This window comes from Dipodomys spectabilis, unplaced genomic scaffold (genome assembly GCF_019054845.1).
Source record: "Dipodomys spectabilis isolate Male_0828 unplaced genomic scaffold, ASM1905484v1 ptg000365l, whole genome shotgun sequence".
Lineage (NCBI taxonomy): Eukaryota > Metazoa > Chordata > Mammalia > Rodentia > Heteromyidae > Dipodomys > Dipodomys spectabilis.
The window spans coordinates 13,268,236-13,293,825 of record NW_024871042.1 but is presented as its reverse complement, the minus strand read 5'-3'; the positions used below and the strand labels follow the sequence as shown (position 1 = coordinate 13,293,825).

Here is a 25,590-nt window from a genome sequence, read left to right as displayed (position 1 = left end):
TCAGTGGGTAGCTTCATATCTATAAATCCTAGTTTCTCAGGCTGAGAAACTTACAGAATTGTAGTTCAAGACTAGCCCTGGATGGGCTGGGAAGGTGGCTCAGTGGTAGAGCACTTGCCTTGCATGCATGAGGCCCGGGGTTCGATTCCTCAGCACCACATAAGCAAAAAGAAAAAAGCCGGAAGTGGCGCTGTGGCTCAAGTGGTAGAGCACTAGCCTTGAGCTGAAGAGCTGAGGGACAGCGCCCAGGCCCAGAGTTCAGGCCCCACGACCGGACCCAAAAAAAAAAAAAAAAGACTAGCCCTGGCAAAAAGTCTGAGATTTCATCTCCAAAATAACCAGGATGGAAAGCAGGGTGGGAGATATAGCTCAAGTGAGGCTCTGAGTTCAAACTCTGGCAAAAATTAATAATAATAATAATAATAGGAATAATAATAATCTAGTACAAAAAAAGGACCAGAGACAGGAGGCAGCTGTAGAGCATTGTCTAACATGTACAAGGCTCTGAGTTTGGGTTAAAGGTGTGGTTCAGTTGGGAGAGCGCCATTCAGTAAGCAGCAGCCTCAGGTTTGAATCCCAGTCTCGGATCTAAAAAAAAGAAAAAGAAAAAGGCTCTGAGTTCAAATCCTTCTACCACTAAAGAGAAAATGACAGACTTACAAGGATTAATGGTGCACACCTATAATATTAGCACTTGGCAGGCAGAGGGAGGAAGAATATGAGTTTGAGGTCAGCCCAAGCTACATATTAAGACTATGCCTCCAAAAACAAAACAAATAACAACAAAAAGTAGGCTGTTTCTTTTGTTGTTGTTGTTGGTCTTGGAGCTTGAACTCTGGGCTTGGGTGCTGTCCCTGCGCTCTTCAGCGCAAAGCGAGCACTCTACTGCTTGAGCCACAGGGCCACTCCCGGTTTTCTGGCGGTTTATTGGAGATAAGAGTCTCACAGACTTTCCTGCCCAGCTGGCTTTAAACCATGATCCTCAGATCTCAGCCTCCTGAGTAGTTAGGATTACAGGTGTGAGCCACTGATGCCTGGCTAGTAGGCTGTTTCTATACTTTGGCTATCTAAAGAATTCTGCAATTAATATGAACATGGTACTTCGGGTACCTCTAGCTGGGCCTACGTCTTTTCCTTCGAGTATTTATCCAGCAATAGGATTTCTGGGTCACAAGATAATCTGATTATTAATAAGCTAGGTACAGAAAGACAAATACTAGACAAACTCTCTTCTTGATGGAACATACCAAAGTTGAACTCGTAGAAGTAGAAAGAGTGATGGTGGGTACCAGAGTCTAGGGAGGGAAAAGCAGAAAGCAAGAGCACAGGGATGAGATGCAGGGAGAATTGCAGCTGAATTAACTTTCCAATTGCCAGCAGCAGGGTTTATGAAATATGGCTCAATCACCAACAGAAGATAACAGTAGCAAAGAGCCAGGAACAATCAAAAACCCATAGGACAAGATGTCTGGATTTATTTCCACTGGTGTTATCTACTCTAAGTAGTGTGTCCTTGGCTTCAGGTACTGCCCTAAGGCATAGATTCTGTGGTCCTTCTGATTTTCCTTCAGTCTTACTGATAAATGAAGGGACAAAGGTGTTTTGTGCACTACCGACTATTGGATAAGTTCTAAGACTGAACCAACTCCACTGAGGAAACACACATGCACATGAATGGTTTACATAGAGGTAGGAGAGCCATTCTAGCCAAGTGTGGTGGTACATGCCTATAATTCTAGCACTTGAGAGGCTGAGGCAGAAAGATGTGAATACAAATCCAGCATCCTGGGCTACATAGTGAGAGCCTGTTTCAGTCTCTCTTCACCTCAAGAAAGATCCATTTCTTGAAAAGATTGACTGATCTACAAGAAAGATATTCAACTAATACAGACTAAAGAGCAGAGAAGGAGGGGCTGGGAAGGTGGCTCAGTGGTAGAGTGCTTGCCTTGCATGCATGAGGCCCTGGGTTCAATTCCTCAGCACCACATAAGCAGAAAAAGCCAGAAGTGGGGCTGATGCTCAAGTGGTAGAGCGCTAGCCTTGAGCTGATAGAGCTAAGGGACAGCACCCAGACCCCACAACTGACAAAAAAAAAAAAAAAAGAACAGAGAAGGAGAGACTGCAGCCACCGGTACTACACAATCAATTGCCTATATCACTTGGTTGAGTTCTTTAAATTCATATCAGGACTTGACCCACAACTTTAAACTTGATACTTTTGTTTTTGTCTGTCATGGGGCTTGAACTCAGGGCCTGGGGACTGTTCCTCAGCTTTTTTACTCAAGGCTAGCACTCTACCACTTTGAGCCACGGCTCCAAGTTTTCTGGGGGTTAATTGGAGATAAGAGTCTCATGGACTTTCCTGCCCAGGCTGGATTTGAACTGCAATCCTCAGACCTCAACCTCCTGAGAAGCTAGGATTACAGGCATGAGCACCAGCACCAGAGCCACCAGCATCCAGCAAACTTGACACTCTTGAGGGAGATCTCATAAAGAAATCTATCTTTGAATGTCTACCCTATAGTATAATTTGAGATGGTGCCACCTAGTGGTCAATTCTAAAGTTGTGTTTTTAAGTAAATACAGAAGCAAAGTCACACATGGTATAATAAAGAGGTGTTGTTAAATACCTATGGAATTAACCAAGCCATACATATGACATACATATGAATGGTATGCTGAAATCTAGGCACCATTTTCAAGGTCAGTGAAGAGGCTGAATGTCACTTCTAAGCAACAATGTCCATGCTGAATGTGAGGCATTGGCGCAGGTGGCAACAGTAGCTGTGGAAGAGAGTAAGGTGTAAAACATTCTTCTAGATTTGAGCCTAGATGTCTATAATTAGGCCTCTGAGCTGATCTAAGGATCTTTTGAACAATTTAGAAACCAGGGACACTTGGGGCTGGGAAGGTGGCTTAGTGGTGGAATGCTTGCCTAACAAGCATAAGGCCCTGGTTAGATTCCTCAGTGCCACATAAACAAAAGGAAGGAAGGAAGGAAGGAAGGAAGGAAGGAAGGAAGGAAGGAAGGAAGGAAGGAAGGAAGGAAGGAAGGAAGGAAGGAAGGAAGGAAGGAAGGAAGGAAGGAAGGAAGGAAGGAAGAAAGGAAGGAAGGAAGGAACCAAGGACACTGATTCTTTTCCAGATCCATTGGTTTTTCTTTTCTTTTTCTGCCAGTCATGGTGCCTGAACTCTGGGCCTGGGCACTGTCCCTCAGCTCTTCAGCTCAAGGCTAGTGCTCTACCACTTGAGCCACAGCACTACTTCCAGCTTTTTCTGCTTATGTGGTGCTGAGGAATCGAACCCAGGGCCTCATGCATGCAAGGCAAGGACTCTACCACTGAGCCACCTTCCCAGCCCTTTCTTTTCTTTTTTTATCCATCATGGGGCTTGAACTCTGGGCCTGGGCGCTGTCCCTCAGGTCTTCAGCTCAAGGCTAGGGGTCTACCACTTGAGCCAAGTACAACTTCTGGTTTTCTAGTGGTTTATTGGAGATAAGCGTTTCACAGCTTTCCCTGCCCAGGCTGGCTTTGAACTGCAATCCTCAGATCTCAGCCTCCTGAGTAGCTAGGATTACAGGCATGATCCACCGGTGCCTGGCTTCTTTTCTTTTAGATCCAAGACAAGGATTCAAACTTTGTACAATTACTAGTTTTTGACTCTGCTCATTTTCTTCTGGATCCCTAAAGTAAGTCCGTAAAATCAGGGGGGAGGGTTGTTTGTTGTAAGTCATGTTGTTTATTTTTTGTCAGCTCAAGGCTAGTGGCTCTTCCACTTTGAGCCATAGCTCACTTCCTGTTCTCTGGTGGTTAACTGGAGATAAGAGTCTCTGGGGGGCTGGGAAGGTGGCTCAGTGGTAGAGCGCTTGCCTTGCATGCATGAGGCCCTGGGTTAGATTCCTCAGCACCACATAAGCAAAAAGAAAAAAGCCGGAAGTGGCGCTGTGGTTCAAGTGGTAGAGCACTAGCCCTGAGCTGAAGAGCTGAGGGACAGCACCCAGGCCCAGAGTTCAGGCCCCACGACCGGACCCCCCCCCCAAAAAAAAAAAAAGTCTCTGGTACTTTCCTGTGTGAGCCACCTGAGCCCAGCCCCATCTCTCTCTCTCTCTTTCTCTCTTTTTTGGTCGGTCCTGGGGCTTGAACTCTGGGCCTGGGTGCTGTCCCTCAGCTCTTCAGCTCAAGGCAAGTGCTCTACCACTTGAGCCACAGTGCCACTTCCGGTTTTCTAGTGGTTTTTATTGGAGATAAGAGTCTCACAGCCTTTTCTGCCCAGGCTAGCTTTGAACTGCGATCCTCAGATCCCAGCCTCCTGAGTAGCTAGGATTACAGACGTGAGCCACCAGCGCCTGGCTCCCCATCTCTTTTTTGAGACAGGATCTCACTATGTAGCTCAAACTAGCCTTGAACCCTGTTGCCTAGGCTGGCAAGGATCTGAAAGGATGAAATCTCCAATTAGCTAGAAAAAAATTCAGAAATGGAGGTATGGCTCAAGTGGTAGAGTACTACCTAAGAGCAGAAAATGCCAATGGGAAGCGAGAGGTCCTGAGTTTAGGCCCCAGTATCAGCCCAAACAAGCAAACAAACAAATTAAAAAAAAAAAAGCCAATTAAAAGTATTTTGCCAAAGAAAAATATACAAATTGTCAATAAGCATATGAAGAGAAGTTCAATATCTAAGCTCTCGCTTAAACTCATAACAAAAGCAGTGAGGAAAGTCACTGATGGGTCATGCTTGCAATCCACACTACAAGGAGACTAAGATCTAGAGGATTTGAAGCCAGACTGAGCAATAAAATGCCAGAATGGAGGTGTGGTTCAAGTGGTAGAGCACCAGATTCAAATGACTAAGAACATGAACTTCTGAGTTCAAACACTGAGTAGCACACACACACACATACACATTGAAATATATCACTTTAGGAGATATATAGATATAAGGAAAAAAACAATAATAAGCCTTGGTGAGGATGTAGAGAAATCAGAATTCCCATATACTGCTACTAGAAACATAAAGGATGCAACCATTTTTTAAAACAATTTGGTAGTCCCTCAAAAAGCTAAACCAGAGCCAATTGCTGATGGCTCATGACTGTAATCCTAGTTACTCAGAAGGCTGAGATCTGAGGGTTGCTGGTTCAAAACCAGCTTGGACAGGAAAGTCTGTGTGACTTTTTTATTTTTCCGACATGGAGCTTGAACTCAGGGCCTAGGTGTGTCCCTGAGCTATTTTGCTCAAGGTTAGAACTCTGGTGATTAATTGGAGGTAAGAGTTTCACAGACTTTCCTACCTGGGTTGGCTTTGAAATACAATCCTCAGATCTCAGCCTCCTAAGCAGCTAGGATTTCAGCACTCATTTAAAAAAAAGTCAGAAGTGGAGCTGTCGCTCAAGGGATAAGAATGCTAGACTTGAGTAAAATTAGCTCAGGGACAGAGTTCAGGCCCTGATTTCAAGTCCTAGGACCAGCACCACAGCTAACCTAGGAGTTACCATATGACCCAACAATCCCACTCTGGAGAACTGAAAACATACGTTCACACCTACACTTGTACATTGACATTCATAGTAACATTGTTCATAATAGCAAACAGTAGAAACTAAATCTCCATCATCTAATTAAGATAAAATGTGAAGAGTCAGGCATGGTGACACCTGAAATTTTAGCACTTTAGAAGCAGAGATACAAATTCAAGGCCAGCGAAGGCTACAGAATGAGACCCGCCGGGCGCTGGTGGCTCATGCCTGTAATCCTAGCTACTCAGGAGGCTGAGATCTGAGGATCGCGGTTCAAAGCCAGCCCGGGCAGGAGAGACTGTGAGACTCCTATCTCCAATAACCACCAGAAAAACCGGAAGTGGCACTGAAGCTCAAGTGGTAGAGTGCTTGCCTTGAGCTGAAGAGCTGAGGGACAGCGCCCAGGCCCAGAGTTCAAGCCCCACGTCCGACCAAAAAAAAAAAAAAAAAAAGAGACTCAAAACAAAAAACAAACAAACAAATCTTTACCATACCATATTATTTGTTTATATAAAAAGGAATGAAGGGAAGGTGGCTCAGTGGTAGAGCGCTTGCCTTGCATGCATGAGGCCCTGGGTTGGATTCCTCAGCACCATATAAGAAAAAAGCTGGAAGTGGCACTGTGACTCAAGTGGTAGAGTGCTAGCCTTGAGCTGAATTGTTGAGGGACAGCACCCAGGCCCAGAGATAAGGCCCCATGACCGGACCCCCACCCCCCCAAAAAAAAAAGTAATGAAGGCTGGGAAGTTGGCTCAGTGGTAGAGTGCTTGCCTCGCATGCATGAGGCCCTGGGTTCAATTCCTCAGTACCACATAAGCAGAAAAAAGCCAGAAGTGGCACTGTGGCTCAAGTGGTAGGGTGCTAGCCTTGCTGAGGAGCTCAGGGACAGCGTCCAGGCCCAGAGTTCAGGCCCCATGACCGACAAAAAAAAAGGAATGAAGCTGCTAGGTGCTGATAGCTCATGCCTGTAATGTAACTTTAGCTATTCAGAAGGCTGATATCTGAGGATCAAGGTCTGAAACCAGCCTGGGTAGCAAAATATAAAAGACTCTTATTGCCAGTCAACTAGTAAAAAACTGGAAAAGAAGGTAAGGCTCAAGCGACAGAAAATCATCTGTAAGGGGAAAAGTACAACAAGATCATGGGGACCTGAGTTCAAGCCCTAGTACCAAAACAGGGGCGGGAGGGAAATGAAGAACTGTGGCAAGACAAAAGACAGAATAAAAAAAAATGAAAAAAGGAATGAAGGTGGGCCTGCCAGTAGCTCATGTCTATAATCCCAGCTACTCTGGAGGGTGAGATCTGAGGATCATGATTCAAAGCCAGCCCAGGGATAAAAGTCTGTGTCTCAAGACTCGTTATCTCAAGTTGACAAACAAAACGACAGACTGGAAACAAGGGCCATGAGTAAAAAACTCCAGTGAGAACAGGAGGCCTTCAGTGTTCAAGTTCTGGTATTAGCGCGCGCGCGCACACACACACACACACACACACACAAAATGCTGATATTAGCTATAGGACTGATTAACTCTAAAAATATTATGGTAACATAAGCACTGGGTAGGCTGGGAGTGTGGCTTAGTGGTAGAGTGGTTGCCTAGCATGCATGAAGCCCTGGTTTCAATTCCTCAGTACCACATACACAGAAAAAGCCAGAAGTGGTGCTGTGGTTTAAATAGTATTACACTAGCCTTAAGCAAAAGAAGCTCAGGAGCATTGCCCAGGCCCTGAGTTCAAGCCTCAGGACTAGTAAAAAATAAAATAAAGAAGTGCCAGGCACTGGTGGCTCATGCCTGTAATCCTAGCTACTCAGGAGGCTGAGATCTGATGATCAAAGTTCAAAGCAAGCCTGGGCAGAAAAGTCCCAGCGAGACTTATCTCCAATTAACAACTCAAAAACCAGAAGTAGAGCTGTATCTCAAAGTGGTAGAGTGGCAGCTGAGCAAAAGAGCTCAGGGACAGGGCCCAGGCCCTGAGTTCAAGCCTCACAACTGACAAAAAAAAGAAAAAAAAACAGCTAGACATAAATGGTTACATATTGTGTGCTTCTCTTCGTAGGAGATGTACAGAATAGGCTAATCCATGGACATATCCATATAAATACTAGAATACTAGTAGCAGGCCAGAGTAACTCAATGGTAAATCTCTTGCCTTTGACAAGGGTCCAGGTTCTGTCCCTTCAGCAAAAACAAACAAAAAAAATCGATTAATGCTTAGGGATAGGGAGTAATGAACAACCACTGCTGATGTTAACAAGGAGATTATTTGAGGGGAGAGTGATTATATTCAAGAATTAGTGCTTAATGATTTTTGGGATGACAGGCCAGGAAGATCCTGGTCAAGGAAATCAGAGCTCAGATTCCAGTGCTTTTTCAACTCTTCTCCACCTTTAAGCCTCAATAAAATGATTTGACCTCCTAACTGTCTAAGATGATCAAAACCAAGAAAATTTTGGGGAAAATATCACAGCCCAAAACAACCTAAGACATGAAGAATGAATGCAAGGTTGGGATCCTGGAACAGAAAGAGAAAAAATACAAATGTATGCACCAAACCCATTCTTCTTACAAGTGACTTAACTTCACATTAACGATAAGGGAAACCACGTGAATATAGTTGATCTTTATGAACCACCTTTGCCAATTTTCTGTTTTTGTTTTGGTTTCTTTTGGTTGGTCATGGGCCCGAATTCTGGGCCGGGGCACTGTCCCTCAGCTCTTCAGCTCAAGGCTAGTGCTCTACCACTTGAGCCACAGTGCCACTTCCAGCTTTTTTCTGCTTATGTGGTGCTAAGAAATTGAACCCAGGGCCTCATGCATGCAAGGCAAGTACTTTACCACTGAGCCACCTTCCCAGCCCCATCTTTGGCAATTTTCTATATAACTAACATCTGTTTACAAATTTTAAAGTATTTTCTAAACGGACACCTGTAGCAGCACTTCCTTCACTAGATTGTTGTGGAATTGGGTGGCCAAATGCAGGCTCAGCGCTTGGTACATAATATAAGGGAGGCCTGGTGACAGTGGCTCACACCTGTAATCCTAGCTAGCTGAGATGTAAGGATCGCGGTTTGATGCCAACTTGGGGGAGGAAAGCCTGTGAAACTTACCCCGCTCCCGATGGCCCTGGGGCTTGAACTCAGGGCCTGGACGCCATCCTTCAGGTTCTTTTGTTCAAGGCTAGCACTCAGCCACTTGAGCCTCAGCGCCACTTCCGGTTTCCTGGTGGTTAATTGGAGATGAAAGTCTCACAGGCCTTCCAGCCCCAGCTGCCTTTGAACCATGATCCTCCGATCTCAGCCTCCTGAGTAGCCAGGATTACAACTGTGAGCCACCGGCACCCGGGGCCCCGTGAAACCTTTTTTTTAGGGGGGTTGGGGTGGGGGAGTCAGTTGTGGAGCCTGAGGTGTGGTCCTGGGCGCTGTCCCTGAGCAGTTTTGCTCAAGGTTAGCACTCATCACTTTGAGCCATCGCGCAACTTCCCGTTTTATGATGGTTAATTGGAGATGTCTCATGGGGACTTTCCTAACCCGGGCTGGCTTCGAGCCGCGATCCTCAGATCTCAGCCTCCTGAGTAGCTAGGATGACAGGCGTGAGCCACCGCCGCCCGGACCGTGAAACTTACCTGCAGTTTATCACCCAAAAAGCCAGAAGTGGATCTGTGGCTCAAGTAGAGAGCGCTAGCCTTGAACAAAAAGCTCAGGGTGGGCGCCCTGGCCCTGAGTGCAAGCCCAGGACCAGCACACCAAAATAAGTGGGAGAAAAATGAGAGTGGGGGGCAACAAGCTCATGTAGCTGTAACCCCCCTGTCCATCAGCTTGACAATAAACATAATAAATGATCTAAAAGATAAAACAAATGTGAGAGACCCCGGGATCGCGGGCCCCACCCTCGCTTGTCCCACTCGGACACGCGGAGTAAGCACGCCCACTCACTCAAGTCCTAATAGGGAATCGGCACTTCCGGCTTGACGCGCGCACACGCACTTCCGGGGTCCGGACGCGTAGAGACGCCGACGCGGGGCGGGGCCAAGCCGCAGTTCCCACGCCGGGCGGCCCTCGCGGCTGGCCACGCCCCGGAAGTGCTCTTCCCCTGGACCCTGTGGGGCGGAAGCTGTGTGTGGCCTGGACCTTGGCTCTACCTCAGGGAGAGACGCTGTAGCTGTTGCTAGACGACCGGCACTCTTCCCCGTCACTTCCTCAGCTCGCCGTCGTCCCGCTCCTCAGGCCGGAACCGGGGGACCCGGAGCCGGAGTGGGCTCTTAGTTGCTCGACGCGGTCTCAGGACCCCGGCCAGCCCGGCGGCGGGAGACAGGGCCACGCCACCTGCAGGGAAGAACCCGAGCCGAGGCGGGAAGATGGCTGCAGACAAGCTTGCAGGTGGGGCGCTGGCCGTGGGGGCGGCGGGCACCGGCGTGGACGCGGCCCTGGGCGCGGAGGGGCTGAGCACATCCACTAGGTCGGTTTGAAGTGGCGCTGTGGCTCGAGTGGTAGAGGGCTAGCCTTGACCAAAAGGAGCTCGGAGCCGGGCGCCGGTGGCTCACGCCTGTAATCCTGGCTACTCACGGGGCTGAGATCTAGGATCGCGGTTCAAAGCCAGCCCGGGCAGGGAGGTCCGTGAAACCCCTTACCTCCAATACACCACCAGAAAACCGGAAGTGGCGCTGTGGCTCAAGTGGTAGAGCGCTCGCCTTGAATTGAAGAGCTGAGGGACAGCGCCCAGGCCCAGTGTTCAAGCCCCAGGGCTGACGGAAAAAAGATAGAAAAGGAAAAAGAAATAAACGTCAGTGGGACTAATGCTTTTATTTTCCTTATTACGTGTTTATACACTTTCCAAGTTTCTACAAGGAATGGTATTAACTTTATAATTAGTTTTTTTTTAATGTTCTGTGCATTAGCTTGTAACTGCTGCCTTCTTACTAGACAGTGTATGCACAAAATTCTACGATGTGTCTTTTATCTAGCCAAAAGTAGTATCCACTGCTTAGAGGTAGAAGACTGCTTACCCATAAGCTTGACTTTGCTTTTCCTATGGCCTAAAGAACATGGCTGGGGTCTGGGAAGGTAGCTCAGTGGTAGAGCGCTTGCCTTGCATGCATGAGGCCCTGGGTTCGATTCCTCAGCACCACATAAGCAAAAAGAAAAAAGCCTGAAGTGGCGCTATGGCTCAAGTAGTAGAGCGCTAGCCTTGAGCTGGAGAGCTGAGGGACAGTACCCAGGCCCAGAGTTCAGGCCCCACGACTGGACCCAAAAAAAAAAAAAAAAAAGGAGAACATGGCTGACCTTGGTAATACTCAGAGCTTTTGCCTCACAAACCTTTAAGCCAAAAAGTCCTGATTCCAGGACTTGTGTTCAATTGCATCATTTTATCTTCTTGAAAGGGGGAAGTTTGGATCTTTACTAATTGCTGACATATGCCAACTCTGGGCTTCCCAAAGTTCTCAACTTTGGTTCAGAACTTTTGTGAACACTAGTTCTATTCACTCTAGAGTATAGGTTTCTAGGCAGTTATCCAAAGTGCACCATTCGTCAGCTGAGGTGGCATAAGCTATTCTATCTACTTGGGAGGTGGAGATACAAGGATAGCAGTTTGAGGCCACACCAGGCAGAAGTACAATGGTTTTGTTCATTATGCATGCCTGTCATCACCAGTGACAGGGGAAAACAGAAATATGATTGCAGTCCAGGCTGTGGTCTGACACTTGAAATTTTATGTCACTTTTGGGTAGGTATTTAAAATAAAACTTTTAAAAAGTCTTTATTTTTTATTTTTTTGGGTCCAGTTGTGAGCCTGAACTCTGGGCCTGGGCACTGTCCCTCAGCTCTTCAGCTCAACGCTAGCGCTCTACCACTTGAGCCACAGTGCCACTTCTGGCTTTTTTTTCTGCTTATGTGGTGCTGAGAAATCAAACCCAGGGCCTCATGCATGCAAGGCAAGCGCTCTACCACCGAGCCACTTTCCCAGCCCTTAAAAAGTCTTTAAAAAAGTAATCTCTTCCTTCCTCAAAGCCATCTCTATTCTCTCTCCTCCAGTTCCCCAGAGGTTAACCATTGAATATTTGCTGTATATCCTTCCAGACTTCATTCCATATTCACTAAGATGCACATATATGGGTTATATATCTTTACAAAACATGGTATTTGGTTTTATGAGACTTAAGTTTTTAAAATGTGCTGGTAGCCAGGCCCTGGTGGCTCACGCCTGTAATCCTAGCTACTCAAGAGGCTGAGATCTGAGGATCACGGTTCAAAGCCAGACCCGGCAAGAAAAGTCCATGAGACTCTTATCTCTGATAAACCACTCAGAAAACTGGATGTGGCACTATGGCTCAAGTGGTAGAGCACTAGCCTTGAGCTGAAGAGCTGAGGGACAGGGCCCATGCCCAGAGTTCAAGCTGCACCACTGACCTCCAAAAGAAAAAAATGTGCTGGTACTGGAGCTTGAATTCAAGGGCTTATGTTCTCACTAGCTTTTTCCATTCATGATTGGTGCTCTGCCACTGGAACTGCATATTAATTGGTGCTTTTTGCTAGCTAATTGGCAATAAGAATCTCATAGATTAGTCTGCTTGGGCTGACTCCAAACCACAATCCTCAGATCTCAGTCTCCTGAGTAGCTAGGATTACAGGCATGAGCCACTGGTGCCCAACTCTTGTTCCTTTTATTTACAAGATTCAGGGTTTTTTTAGTGTCTTGCTGCATAGTGCCATCTGGCCTCCAACTTGTGATCCTCTTGCCTTAGGCTTCCAAGTGCTAAAAATAACAGTATGTTTCAACATGCCTGGGAAGGCATGGATATTTTTTCACATCAGATCATGTAGGCCTTTTTTTTTCTTTATTTTTTTCAATACTGGGGATCCAACCTTGATACTTGCAAATACTAGTCAACTGTCCTCCCATTGAGGACAGGGCTATCTTCGTAGCCCTTTTAAACTTATTTATTCTTTCTCTTTTGTTTGATTTGTTTTTTTTTTTTGTCTCAATATGGGTACCTAGTCTAGTCTTGAATTCTTGTGTTCAAGGGATTCTCCTGCCTTTTCAAGTGGCTGGCTCAGACTCTTGTTTTTTCTTTGCTCTTATTAATATAAAACCTCTTTCACCAAACAGTGAGATTGAATCATGTACCTCTTTCCCAGAGAAATCAGACATTTATTAATTACTGGGAAGAATAAGAAGAAACAGCCAGTGGCTCATGCCTATAATCCTAGTTACTCAGGAGGCTAAGATCTAAGGATTGTGGTTCAAAGCCAGCCCAAGCAGGAAAGTCTGTGACTTTTTTTTCTTTTTTGCCAGTCACAGTGCTTGAATTCTGGACCTGGGTGCTGCCCCTGGGCTCCTTTTTGCTCAAGGCTAGCACTCTACCACTTGAGCCACTACACCACTACTGGCTTTTTCTATGATTTATTGGAGACAATAGTCTCAACAGACTTTACTGCCCAGGCTGGCTTTGAATCATGATCCTCAGATCAGACCACAATCCTCAGATTTTAGCTGCTTGAGTAGGTAGGATTGTAGGCATGAGCCACCAGTGCCCAAAACAACCACCCAAAACTGGAAGTTTCACAGAGGCTCAAAGTGGTAGAGTGCTAGCCTTGAACGAACCGCTCAGGAATAGTACTCACACTCTGAGTTCAAGTCTCATGACTAATAAAAAAATTAAAAAAAAACTAAACATTCCAACTAACAAGACATGTAAATAACTGACCCTTGTTTTACTACATAAGGAAACAGATTTTCAACAGTTCCAGAGTTTCAGGTCATCTATTTATTATCAGAAAGAACATTAGGATTTTAGTTGTCATTTTAATCTCATTGTTTCTGTCTCACAGTGCAACCCGCCTCCGTTTCTGTGTTGAAAACATAGCCTCTCCATCTTGTTGCATGTTGGGGCTTATTCTGCAAATACATGTCAGTTACTTTTCTACATATAGTTGTGTTTTGGTTTTGGGTTTTTTTGGTTGGTCATGGGGCCCGAACTCTGGGCCTGGGCACTATCCCTCCGCTCTTCAGCTGAAGGCGAATGCTCTACCACTTGAACCACAGTGCCACTTCCTGTTTTCTGAGTGGTTTACTTGAGGTTAGAGTCTCACAGACTTTCCTACCTGGGCTGGCTTTGAACTGCGATCTTCAGATCTCAGCCTCCTGAGTAGCTAAGATTAGAGGGGTGAGCCACCAGCGCCCAGCTTACATATACTTTTTTTTTGTTTTTATTTTTGTCAGTCATGGGGCTTCAACTCTGGGCCTGGGTGCTGTCCTTCAGCTCTAAAGCTCAAGGCGAGAGCTCTACCACTTGAGCCACAGTGCCACTTCCACTTTTCTGAGCAGTTTATTGGAGATAAGAGTCTCACAGACTTTCATGCCCAGGCTAGCTTTGAACCTCAGTCCTCAGATCTCAGCCTCTGGAGTAGGTAGGATTACGGGCGTGAGCCACTTGTGCCCTGCTGAGCTTCTTTTGCTCAAGGATAGCCCTTAACCACTTGAGCCACAGCACCACTCGCAGCCTTTTCTGTTAATGTTGTACTGAGGAATTCAACCTATGGCTTCATGCATGCTAGGCAAGTATTCTACTACAACGCCACATTCCCAGCCTCTACATATAGTTTTACTAACAGCTTCTAATTTCAGAAAGGGATTTCCTATCTGTGTTTTAGAGGGCTTTGTGTTCTAGGCTGGAGAACAATTTTGTGCAGAGAAAAGAAAAATCCCTATGTAAATAAGAAATTCAAAAACCACTAGGTTTTTGTTTATTTTGTTTTGTTTTTGTCTTTTTTTTTTTTTTTTAAGTTCTCCAGAATCTGGCATTGTTTCTTGGATATGTGGGACTCTCTGTGTTGCTGAATGAAACAGCATTCTCAGCCTGGACTTTCTGGTCGATAGCCTGGGTCCTTCCTCTAATTGGGCAAGTTTTCAGGGGACTGACTATGCTGATTAGCTGATACTGAGATAGCAGTTAGGGGCTGAAGTGACTTAGAAATAGAGCAGGTATCTAACATGCTTGAAGCAGGAGTTCCATCCACAGCACCACAAAGAAAGAGAGAAATAGGGATAAATCTTTGTAGTACTTTGGCTTTTAAATACCTGTAAACCTTGTGTTTGTAGATCAGGGAATGGAGAAGCATGAAGGGACAGGCCAGTCTTCCGGGATCACTGATCAGGAGAAGGAGCTGTCCACTGGGGCTTTCCAGGCTTTCACGGTAAGTGACTTCTCTTTTACTATAGTAAATTCATAAATTTATAATTTTTTCCCTGTTATAATTCAGAGTTTAGAAAGGTTTCATTTTTTGGGGGGGGGGGGGAGGGTGGTCCTGGGGCTTGAACTCTGGGCCTGAGCACTGTCCCTCAGCTCTTCAGCTCAAGGCGAGCGCTCTACCACTTGAGCCACAGCGCCACTTCCAGTTTTTCTGGTGGTTTATTGGAGATAAGAGTCTCACGATCTCTCCTGCCCGGGCTGGCTTTGAACTGCAATCCTCAGATCTCAGCCTCCTGAGTAGCTAGGATTACAGGCGTGAGCCCCCAGCGCCTGGCTCATAAACATGTTTTTTAACTTTCACACTGTTGATTTTTGAGTCTTTAAATTTAGATTTGTAAATGTGTGGGTCAGTCTTTCCATTTCTCTACTCTGTTCAGTGTCTTTAAGTGTATTGTAAAGGGGAGTCAAAGTTTATCAGAATTTCAACTATTCTGGCACTAAAGAATATGGGAAGGCCGGGTGCTGGTGCCTCACATCTGAAATCTTAGGTACTCTGAAGGCTGAGAACTGAGCATCACAGTTCAAAGCTAGCATGGGCAGGAAACCCTTATCTCCAGTTTACCACCTAAAAACTGGAAGTTGAGCTGTGGCTCAAAGTGGTAGAGCATTAGCCTTGAGCACCCGCACCCAGCACCCAACACCAACAACAACAGAAAGAATATGGGAAGGATAAGAATCCTGGCCTAGTTGGTGGCTCAAGCCTATAATCCCAGCTACTTGGGAAGCAGGGATTGGGGATATCTTAATTCAAGACCAACTCCTGAAAGTTAGAGACTCAGTCTGTCAACCAACAAACTAGGTGTGGTGGTATGTGCCTGCTATCCAACTGTTAGGAGGCATATATAGAAGGGCTAAGATCCTAAACCAGTCCTAGACAGAAAATCAGCCCTATTCAAAAGATAACTAAAGCAAACAAGAGCTGTGGGTAGATCACTTCTTAGCAAGCAGAAGGCCTTGAGTTCAAACCCTTATTTGTTTATTAAGCTATATACACATAAGCAGAAGAATTTAATATGTATTCAAAGTATATTTGGTAGAAATTAAAATTTGGAGTAATAGTTTACCCTTTCTTGTCTAGCCTCTGCTATTTATACCTGCTAGATGCACATATAGAGCAGTCCATCTATTATATCCACATGCATGCATCATAGATATATCCATCAATGTCAGAGTTGAGTCTTAGAAACAAACATCCACAGGGTTTATTTTATTTTGTTGGTTGTGGGACTTGAACTCAGGGTCTGGGTGCTATCCCTGAACTTGTCTGCTCAAGGCTAGCACTTTACTATTTTTGAGTCACATCTTATTTCCAGTTTTCTTATTTTTTATTTTTTTAATTTTTTAATTTTTTATTTTTTTTACTTCCAGTTTTCTGGTGGTTAATTGGAGATAGGGGTCTCAGGAACTTTCCTGCCCAGGCTGACTCCAAACATAGATCCTCAGATTTCAAACTCCTAAAAGAGAAAAATTCTACTCTTTTGAGTAGCTATGATTATAGGCGTGAGCCACCAGGGCTTGGCAACAGTTTTTTTAATTAACCAAAGTATTGCTTTACCTAGTGACTTCACTAGGTATGCTTAGAGACACTCTGTATAAGAATCTTGAGCTGACACCTTGAGCTGAAGAGCTAAGGGACAGCGCCCAGGCCCAGAGTTCAAGCCCCATGACTGACAAAAAAAAAAAAAGAATCTTGAGCTGGGAAGGTGACTCAGTGGTAGAGCGCTTGCCTTGCATGCCTGAGTCCCTGGGTTCTATTCCTCAGCACCACGTAAGCAAAAAGAAAAAAGCTGGAAGTGGTACTGTGGCTCAAGTGGTAGAGCGCTAGCCTTGAGCTGAAGAGCTGAGGGACAGCGCCCAGGCCCAGAGTTCAGGCCCCACAACCGGACTCAAAAAATAAAAGAATTTTTAGGAGCCAGGTGTGCTGGTGGCTCACACTTATAATCCTAGCTACTCAGGAGGCTGAGATCTGATTATCATGGTTCAAAGCTATCTGGGGCATGAAAGTCAGTGAGACTCTTATCTGCAGTAAGCCACCAGAAAACTGGAAGTGGCGCAGTGGCTTAAGCGTTAGAGTGCCAGCCTTAAGCTGAAGAGCTGAGGGATAGTGCCCAGGCCCAGAGTTCAAGCCCCATGACCCACCAAAAAAAGAAAAAAGAAAAAAAAGAATCTTTAAGGTAAAGATGAGGGCTGGGAAGGTGGCTCAGTGGTAGAGCGCTTGCCTTCCATGCCTGAGGCCCTGGGTTCGATTCCTCAGTACCACATAAGCAAAAAGAAAAAAGCTGGAGGTGGTGCTGTGGCTCAAGTGGTAGAGTGCTAGCCTTGAGCTGAAGTGCTGAGGGACAGCACCCAGGCCCAGAGTTCAGGCCCCATGACCAGACCCAAAAAATAAAAAATAATAAGGTAAAGATGAATAAAATATATTTGGAAATGGAAATGATGTATTGTTCTAAAGCTGGTGTGTAATGTTGTGTGTGTATATGTATTTTTTTGTTTTCTTTTTAGTCTGGAAATTATGATGCCTGTCTGCAACACCTTGCCTGTCTACAAGATATAAACAAAGACGATTATAAAATAATTTTGAATACAGCAGTAGCTGAGTTTTTTAAAAGTAATCAGACAACAACAGATAATTTGAGACAAACACTTAACCAGCTGAAGAATCAGGTGATGAATGAATTTATAAAAAATTGTGTTGATTTGTAAACGATGTTAAGCAAAATAATATGATTTGTTGTCTATAATTTCTAATATGTGTGAAACACTTCTTATTAATTTTATTGGCATAAAGTTATTTCAAGAAGCAAGGTATATTACATGTGGTTTATTGCCTATCTGATTTTTAATTAACTAGAACAGAATGAGCTACCAAATCTGAATCAAAACATCAAAAAATTTAATAAGTAACTGTGACTTATTGTACAATTCTATGTGTTACCTGAAATTATGGAATGGATGTGAAATTTAGAGGGTGTGTATAATATGTAAATATCGTTAGTTCTAAAATGCAAAATATTTGGACTTTTTTCTTTTAGTATAGATGTTACAGATGTTATAGATGTTATAGTTCTAGAAAAGTTGATTCTAACTTCCAATATGACAGTGTCTATGTACTTTTGTTGTTGTTGTTATTTACAAACACACTCTTTTTTTCTTTTTTTGCCAGTACTGAGGCTTGAACTCAGGGCCTGGGCACATCCCTGAGCTTCTTTTGCTCAAGGCTAGCACTCTACCACTTCAGCCACAGCACCACTTCCAGCTTTTTCTGTTTATGTGGTACTGAGGAAATCAAACCCAGGGCTTCATGCATGGTAGGCAAGCACTCTACCACTAAGCCACATTCCCAGCTCCTGTTGTTTTTAGTTTTGTCACAGAATCTTGTAGGTAGCCCAGGGTAGACTCTAATTTGAGAGCTCCCTGCCTCAGCTTCAACCTTGAATGCTAGGATTATAAACTGACATGCATTACCATATTTCATATTTCACATATGGGAACAAACCTTGAAAATATACTTTCTAGCCTGGTCTTAGACAACATAATTAAGATTTCTGTTTTGATCTAGGTGCTTTGATCTTAGCTGCTTATGAGGCTGAAACCTGGAAGATCATAGTTTCAAAAGCCAGCCTGGGTTATTGAGATTCCGTGTGTGTGTGTGTGTGTGTGTGTGTGTGTGTGTGTGTGTGTGTGTGTGTGTGTGTGTGTGTGTGTGTGTGTGTGTGTGTGTGTGTGTGTGTGTGTGTGTGTGTGTGTGTGTGTGTGTGTGTGTGTGTGTGTGTGTGTGTGTGTGTGTGTGTCCTGGAAGATCATAGTTTCAAAAGCCAGCCTGGGTTATTGAGATTCCGTGTGTGTGTGTGTTGTTTGTTTGCTTGTTTGTTTGTTTTTGGTCAGTTGTGGGGTTTAAACTTGGGGCCTGGGTGCTGTCCCTGAGCTCTTTTGCTGAAGGCTAACACTCTATACCACTTTGAGCCACAGAACCACTTCTGGTTTTCTGGTGGTTAAGTGGCGACAGTAGTCTCACGGAATTCCCTGCTCAGTCAGGCTTTGAACAATGATCATCAGATCTCAGCCTCCTGAGTATCTGGAATTACAAGCCTGCGCCACCATCACCCAGCTTTCATCTCCAATTAATGAGGAAAAAACTGTGGCTTAAGTGCTTGAAGAACCTGCTAAGCAAGCAGTCCATAGTGGAGCAGGAGGCCCCTAAGTTCATGTCCTGGTGTTAGCAAATGAATCAATAAATAATTGAATAAATAAATTTCTGCTCTAGTTTTCTTATTTATAAAATGGTAATATTTGTTCCGGAGGTCTGAGGTTTTAACATAGTAAGTCTGTCATGTAAGTGATTAACTATTTTTTGTTTTTTGAGACAGTCTTGCTTTGTAGTCCAGGTTTGCCTGCAACCTGAAATCCTCCTGCCTAAGTCTCCAGTAGCACACTGCAGTTTCCAGCTTTATTATTTCAATTTTGTGTTAGGTATCAGTCGTGGGCCCTGCACTCTGGGCCTGGCCGCTGTCCCTCAGCTCTTCAGCTCAAGGCTAGCGCTCTACACTTGAACCACAGTGCCACTTCTGCCTGTTTCTGTTTAATGTGGTGCTGAGGAATCGAACGCAGGGCCTCATGCATGTGAGGCCACCTTCCTAGCTCAATGTGTTTTTTTAATTTTAATTTTTGTTTTTTTGTCAGTCATGGGGCTTGAACTCTGGGTCTGGGCATTGTCCCTCTGAGCCACTGAGCCACCTTCCTAGCTCAATGTGTTTTTTTAATTTTTGTTTTTTTGTCAGTCATGGGGCTTGAACTCTGGGTCTGGGCATTGTCCCTCAGCTCTTCAGCTCAAGACGAGCACTCTACCACTTGAGCCACAACACCACTTCCGGTTTTCTGGTGGTTTACTAGAGATACTGAGTTTTCTTCCCTGGGCTGGCTTTGAACTGCAATCTTCAGATCTCAGCCTCCTGAGTAGCTAGGATTACAGGCATGAGCCAAGTTTTTTTGTTGTTGTTGTTTGGGTCCAATCGTGGGGCCTGAACTCTGGGCCTGGGCGCTGTCCCTCAGCAATTCAGCTCAAGGCTAGCGTTCTACCACTTAAGCCACAGCATCACTTCCGGCTTTTTTTTTTCTTTTTGCTTATGTGGAGCTGAGGAATCGAACCCAGGGCCTCAGGCATGCAAGGCAAGCGCTCTACCACTGAGCCACCTCCCCAGCCCTGAGCCAAGTTTTTTTAAACATACATTCTGCATAACTTTTTTTTTTTTTTTTTAGTACTGGGGTTTTAACTGAGGGTTTCACACTTACATGGCTTGCTGAGCTAGCAGTCTACTACTTGAGCCATGCCTGCTTTTGTGTGTGTGTGTGTGTGTGTGTGTGTGTGTGTGTGTGTGTGTGTGTGTGTGTGTGTGTGTACGTACGTGCTAGGATGGGGCTTGACTCAAGGCCTCATCCTCTCACTTGACCTTTTCGCTCACTGTTGGCTCTACCTCTTGAACCATGCCTTCAGTCTTTTTGCTGGTTAATTGGAGATATACTCTTGAAGACTTTTCTGTTTGGGCTGGCTTTGAATCACTGTCTTCATATCTCAGCCTCTCGAGTAGCTAGGATTACAGATATAAACTACTAGCACCTGCTTTTGCTGGTTATTTTGGAGAAGTCTGGTAGACTTTTCCTCCTTTTCTGGCTCTAACTGCCATCTTCCAAATCTCAGAATCCTGAGTTAGCCAGGGTTACAGACCTGGCTTTCATAATTTAAAAATAATTTATTTTAACAGTACTAGGGTTTGAACTCGTCTTCGTGCTTGCTAGACAGGTACTCCAATCTTTTTTTTTTTGGTCGGTCGTGGGCTTTCACAACCGACCAAAAAAAAAAAAAAAAAGAGTTAAAGCAAAAGTTGCAAAGGTACTCTAATCTTGAGCCACAGCCCTACTCCTTTTTGCTGTTGTTTTGTTTTGTTGTTGTTGTTGTTTTTGAGATAAGGTCTCACTTTTTGCCCTGGGTGGCCTGGACCATGAATCCTCTTGGTGCAACCTGACATAGATGGGAGGCACATCACTGTGCCCAGCTTATTCTGTTTAAATGGGGCCTTGCAATCACTTTTTGCTTAGGCTGACCTGGAACTGCAAGCCTCTTGTCTTGATTTTAGCCTTCCACATAACTGGGATGAGAAGTATTTACTACTGTGTCCAGCTATAGGCTGAGATGGCATCTTAACACCTTTTTGCCTGGGCTGATTTCTATCTATGATCCTCTTGGTCTTTGCTCCTGAGTAGGATTATAGATGTAAGTCACTACACATTTTCATTTTTTGCTTTTTTTTTTTTTTGTCATTCATGGGGCTTGAGCTCAGGGCCTGGGCGCTGTCCCTAAACTCTTCAACTCAGGGTAAGCACTCTACCACTTGAGCCACAGCACCACTTCCTTTCCTGAGTGGTTTATTGGTGATACGAATCACGGCCTTTCTTGCCTGGGCTGGCTTTGAACCATGATCCTCAGATCTCAGCCTCCTGAGTAGCTAGGATTACAGATGTGAGCCACCGGCGCTTGGCTTTATTTTGTTTTTCTTGGTACTTGCAATTTAACTCAGAGCCTTGAACTTGCTGAGCAAATGTTCTACTACTTTGAGGTATACTTGAGTTATAGCATAACTTTTTTTGGAGGGGGACAGTATTGGAGTTTGCATTCATAGCGTTGCTTTTGTAAAGCAGACATGACGCCACTTAAGACACACTTCAAGGCCCATGCATAACTTTGTTTTTAGTCAGTTGTGGGGCTTCAACTCAGGGACTGGGTGATGTCCCTGAGCTTTTCTGCTCAAGGTTACTGCTCTTCCACTTTGAGCCACAACTTCACTTCTAGTTTTCTGGTGGTAATTGGAGATAAAAGTTTCATGGACTTTTCTACCCAGGCTGGCTTCAAACCTTGGTCCTCAGATCTCAGCCTCTTGAATAGCTAGGACTACAGGTGCCTGGCCATGCGTAACATTTTTATGGGAAAAATCATTTTAAGTTTTGCCTACTAACTTCTAGTCTCTTCAAATTCAACTTGTAATCTCTTTAAATTCATGATAAAAAATTTTTTAAAACCTCATCAGGCTAGGAAGTGAGTAGTCCACTCAAAAGCAATGTTGGCAGTTAAAGCAGGAAGGATATCTTCTTAGTGGTAAGGAAAAGAATTACCTTGCCTTGTCCCTTCAAAATACTTAACAGAAGGCTGGGAAGGTGGCTCAGTGGTAGAGTGCCTTGCATGCATTAGGCCCTGGGTTCGATTTCTCAGCACCACATACACAGAAAAGGCCAGAAGTGGTACTGTGGCTTAAGTGGTTGAGCACTAGCCTTGAGCTGAAGAGCTGAGGGACAGCGCTCAGGCCCCGAGTTCAGGCCCCAAGACTGACAAACAAAATATTTAACTGAGCTGGGCGATGGTGGCTCATGCCTGTAATCCTAGCTACTCAGGAGGCTGAGATCTGAGGATCATGGTTCAAAGCCAGCCCGGGCAGGAAAGGCCATGAGACTCTTATCTCCAATAAACCACTAGAAAACTGAAAGTGGCGCTGTGGCTCAAGTGGTAGAGTACTTACCTTGAGCTGAAGAGCTGAGGGACAGCACCCAAGCCCAGAGTTCAAGCTCCACAACCGACAAAAAGAAAAAAAAATACTTAACAGAATCTTATGGTGTGTAAAATAGATGAATGAAATGATTAAAATATAGAGGTACTATGGAAAATTTAAAAGTCTGAATAAAAAAATGTTGAAGTTAGGCTTTGGACCACATAGCTACCTTTGCATCTACTCTGGAGGCTGAGGAGGAAGAATCACTTGAGCTTAGAAATTGAAGAACAGCTGAACAATGTAGAGCTGTCTTGAAAGAAAGGTTTAAGGCATGGGAAAGAGGGAAATATGCTGATGTTGGGGATGTAATTGGGGGGTAGGCTGCTTTTCTTGCATGCAGGGGCCCAGAATTGCAAGAAGGAAATGGTGGCCTATGTTCTGTTTATCTATATGAATTTCTTTGCTGTTTATTCCTTATAGTTGTTACAACACGTTCTCCACTGATTATTTTATAGGTCCACTCAGCTGTTGAAGAAATGGATGGATTAGATGATGTTGAAAACAGCATGTTGTATTATAACCAAGCAGTCATTCTTTATCATCTGCGGCAGTATACAGAGGCTATCTCAGTTGGTGAAAAACTTTATCAGTTCATAGAACCTTTTGGTATGTTATTTGTCAAGTCAAAAGTTTTCTTAGCTGGAGATCTAACATCCCAGCTATGCTGGGACAATGGCCCAAGGGGTAAAGCATCTGCTTAGTGAATACAAGGCTCTGAGTTAAAACTTCAGTACATTTAAAAAAAAAAAAAGCTCCTTCTAACATGCTCTACTGCTTTTACTTGGATAACCTAGTTAGATTCACGTCAGTTTTTTCCAAGTTGATTTTCACAATATGTAAGAATACATACATTTAGACTAAATCACAGTTCCTTTTGACACCCTATTCCACCTAAATTTGATGACAACTACTAGAAATATTGGAAGAATAGTGGGAGAAAAACGAAGGCATGGGTAACAATGTTTGACAAAAAATGTCATTACCTTATGTAACTGTAACCCCTCTGTACAACACCTTTACAACAAAATAAAACAAAAGAAAAGAAAAAATATTGGGAAGAATCAGGTGCTGGTCACCTACACTTATAATCTTACCTAATCAGGAGGCTGAGATCTGAGAATTGTGATTTAAAGGTAGCCCAGGCAGACAAATCTGAGAGAATCCTTTCTTTTTTTTTTTTTTTTTTAATTTTCCTTTCTTTTAGTTCCTTTTTTTTTTTTTTTTTTTTTTAAATTTTATTTTATTTTATTTGAGAACATACTGTACAGAGGGGTTACAATTACATGGGCAGGATAATGCATACATTTCTTACCAAGCATTGCATCCTCCTCCTTTGTTTACCCTTCACCTCCCTTCCCAGCCTCCCCCCTCCCTCCCACCCAATCATACCCCCCCAGAGAATCCTTTCTCTAACCAACGAAAAGCTGGAAGTAGAGGTGTAGCTCAAGTGATAGAATGTCAGCCTTGAGTCAAAAAAGCTAAGTGAGAGTGTGAGTCCCCGAGTTCAAACTCTAGCACGTATGCATGCATGCTTGCACACTCTCTCTCTCGCGCATGCTCTCTCTCTTTCTCTCTCACTCAGCACATATTGATAAGACTTACTACTTTTTCTTTGCTGTCTAAACATTACCTAATGAACTGTGTCCTTTCTCTAATGCATTTAGTAAGGAGCATGTTGGAATCTTAGAAGATAGCATAGTAATTAATTTCTGTTGCCTAACTGAAATGTTTGTATTCAAACATAGAATAAATAGCATAGAACTGATTGCTTCCTGATGTACTTGAGAACAGGGTAGTAAAGATTAGAAAGATTCACACAAGGACGCTTGCTTCACAAGAGCAAGAAGAGCTTGCTGAGGGCAGAGAAAGGATGCTTACAAAATAAGCACTTCAACCCTTCAGTAGCAGTTTTAGTTAATTAGATGAAGAATTGGGTCCAGAGAGAGGTATACGTAATTTCTAAGTAGTCTGGGTAACAGTGTGTTCTAGATCTTTATCTCTGTGGTTTTGGTAGGGGTTCTTGTGAGGTTATCTCTGGTCAGGATAAGCAAGTCATTGTCCAGGTAGGGGGTTCATTTTCCTTCCCTCCTGAAAAACATGTTATCAAGTCCTGTCTTTCCTAGATTCCAAGGTAACTGCTAGAAAGAATGAGTCAGAGTAAAGGAAATAGAAAAGGGAGGCAGAGATGCCACACTTTCACCCTTTCAGTTTGTGAGCTCAAGTTAGGAGTCAATGCTTTTCAGCAAAAGCAGTTTAAGAACCTGGTACACAGAGATACTTTTACCCTCCTTAAGTTTATATCCTGATGGGAGAGAAAGTAACACAGTTTTTATTGTGTGGTTGTTGGATGCTGTGAGTTAAAGCTAAAATTGAGTAAGAAGATGGAGATTGGCCCTGGATGTTAAAGGCCTAGGTGAGTTGATATTTGGAAAGATACCTGAAGGAAGAAGTGAGTTGTGATTCCTCCAGGAAAACATTCCTGCTGAGACTATCGAAAACAGCATGTGTGAATGTTTTATGCAAAGTGAGGGCCAGTGCTGAGTGAGAGAAGGTAGACTGGCTTGTAAAGCTAGGTGGGGAGGGTAGTAACTGATGAAGTTAGCAGTAGCAAGGGGCAGAGCAGGAGCTGGGGAGGACTTCAGGTCTGAAGTGTACTCTAGGACTGTCATTGTAAAGGGATTCTACTCTTTAAATGCTTTTAAAATGTTCTGTTCTGGGTTATAGCAGCTACCTTTTAGACTTTAACTTTTTCATTACAGTTTTTATTTCATCTTCATTTTTTAAAAGGAATGGTCTTACGTCACAACAGGTTACCTGTATTTCCCTCTTAGGAGTCTTAATTTTCTCATAGGTTCTACACCTTGCTTCTTGCACTTCCAAAATCAAGCTGTTTCTTTATTCTATTTCTGTGATTGGAAAGGAAGTCTAGTTCATAGAGCATAAGCCTTTTTAGAGATACAGTAGATAGAACTTCAAGACATCCTTTCTTTCATGTAGGTAAAGTAGTCCTGTATTTTACAGGTCAGGCAGGGGAAGTCCAAAAAGTAATTTGTGAACATCAAACATGTAGTAAGAAGCAGAACAAAAACCAGAATTCTGGTTTCTTCCCACCTAAATTAGTATTCCTCATTACATGGACATCTTGTAGATATTTCACAAAGGAGGGTGAGTCACTAATACCTGGCATGAAAGACCTTGAGACCCTAATAGAATGGCCTTGCTGCCACTTCAGTAC

At 44.1% G+C, this 25,590-nt stretch overlaps 1 protein-coding gene and 1 long non-coding RNA gene across 6 annotated transcripts in view; one reads left to right on the top strand and one right to left on the bottom strand.

The window, feature by feature from the left end:
- Nucleotides 1-468: 468 nt before the first annotated feature.
- Nucleotides 469-8,658, bottom strand: LOC122096013. The gene is made up of 2 exons (XR_006145233.1): nt 8,621-8,658; nt 469-588 (listed from the first exon to the last, which is right to left on the bottom strand). It is a non-coding gene; the product is annotated as an uncharacterized LOC122096013 (long non-coding RNA).
- Nucleotides 8,659-9,599: 941 nt separating this feature from the next.
- The window catches only part of Cnot10 (CCR4-NOT transcription complex subunit 10), a 55,877-nt gene continuing 39,886 nt past the window's right edge, over nt 9,600-25,590 (top strand). For all 5 annotated transcript variants that reach the window (XM_042666453.1, XM_042666455.1, XM_042666452.1 and 2 more), the window contains exons 1-4: nt 9,600-9,889; nt 14,610-14,704; nt 17,263-17,424; nt 22,811-22,961. In XM_042666453.1, coding sequence (XP_042522387.1) covers nt 9,868-9,889; nt 14,610-14,704; nt 17,263-17,424; nt 22,811-22,961 — 430 coding nt within the window. In that variant the 5' untranslated portion in view covers nt 9,600-9,867. The remainder of the gene's footprint in view (nt 9,890-14,609; nt 14,705-17,262; nt 17,425-22,810; nt 22,962-25,590) is intronic.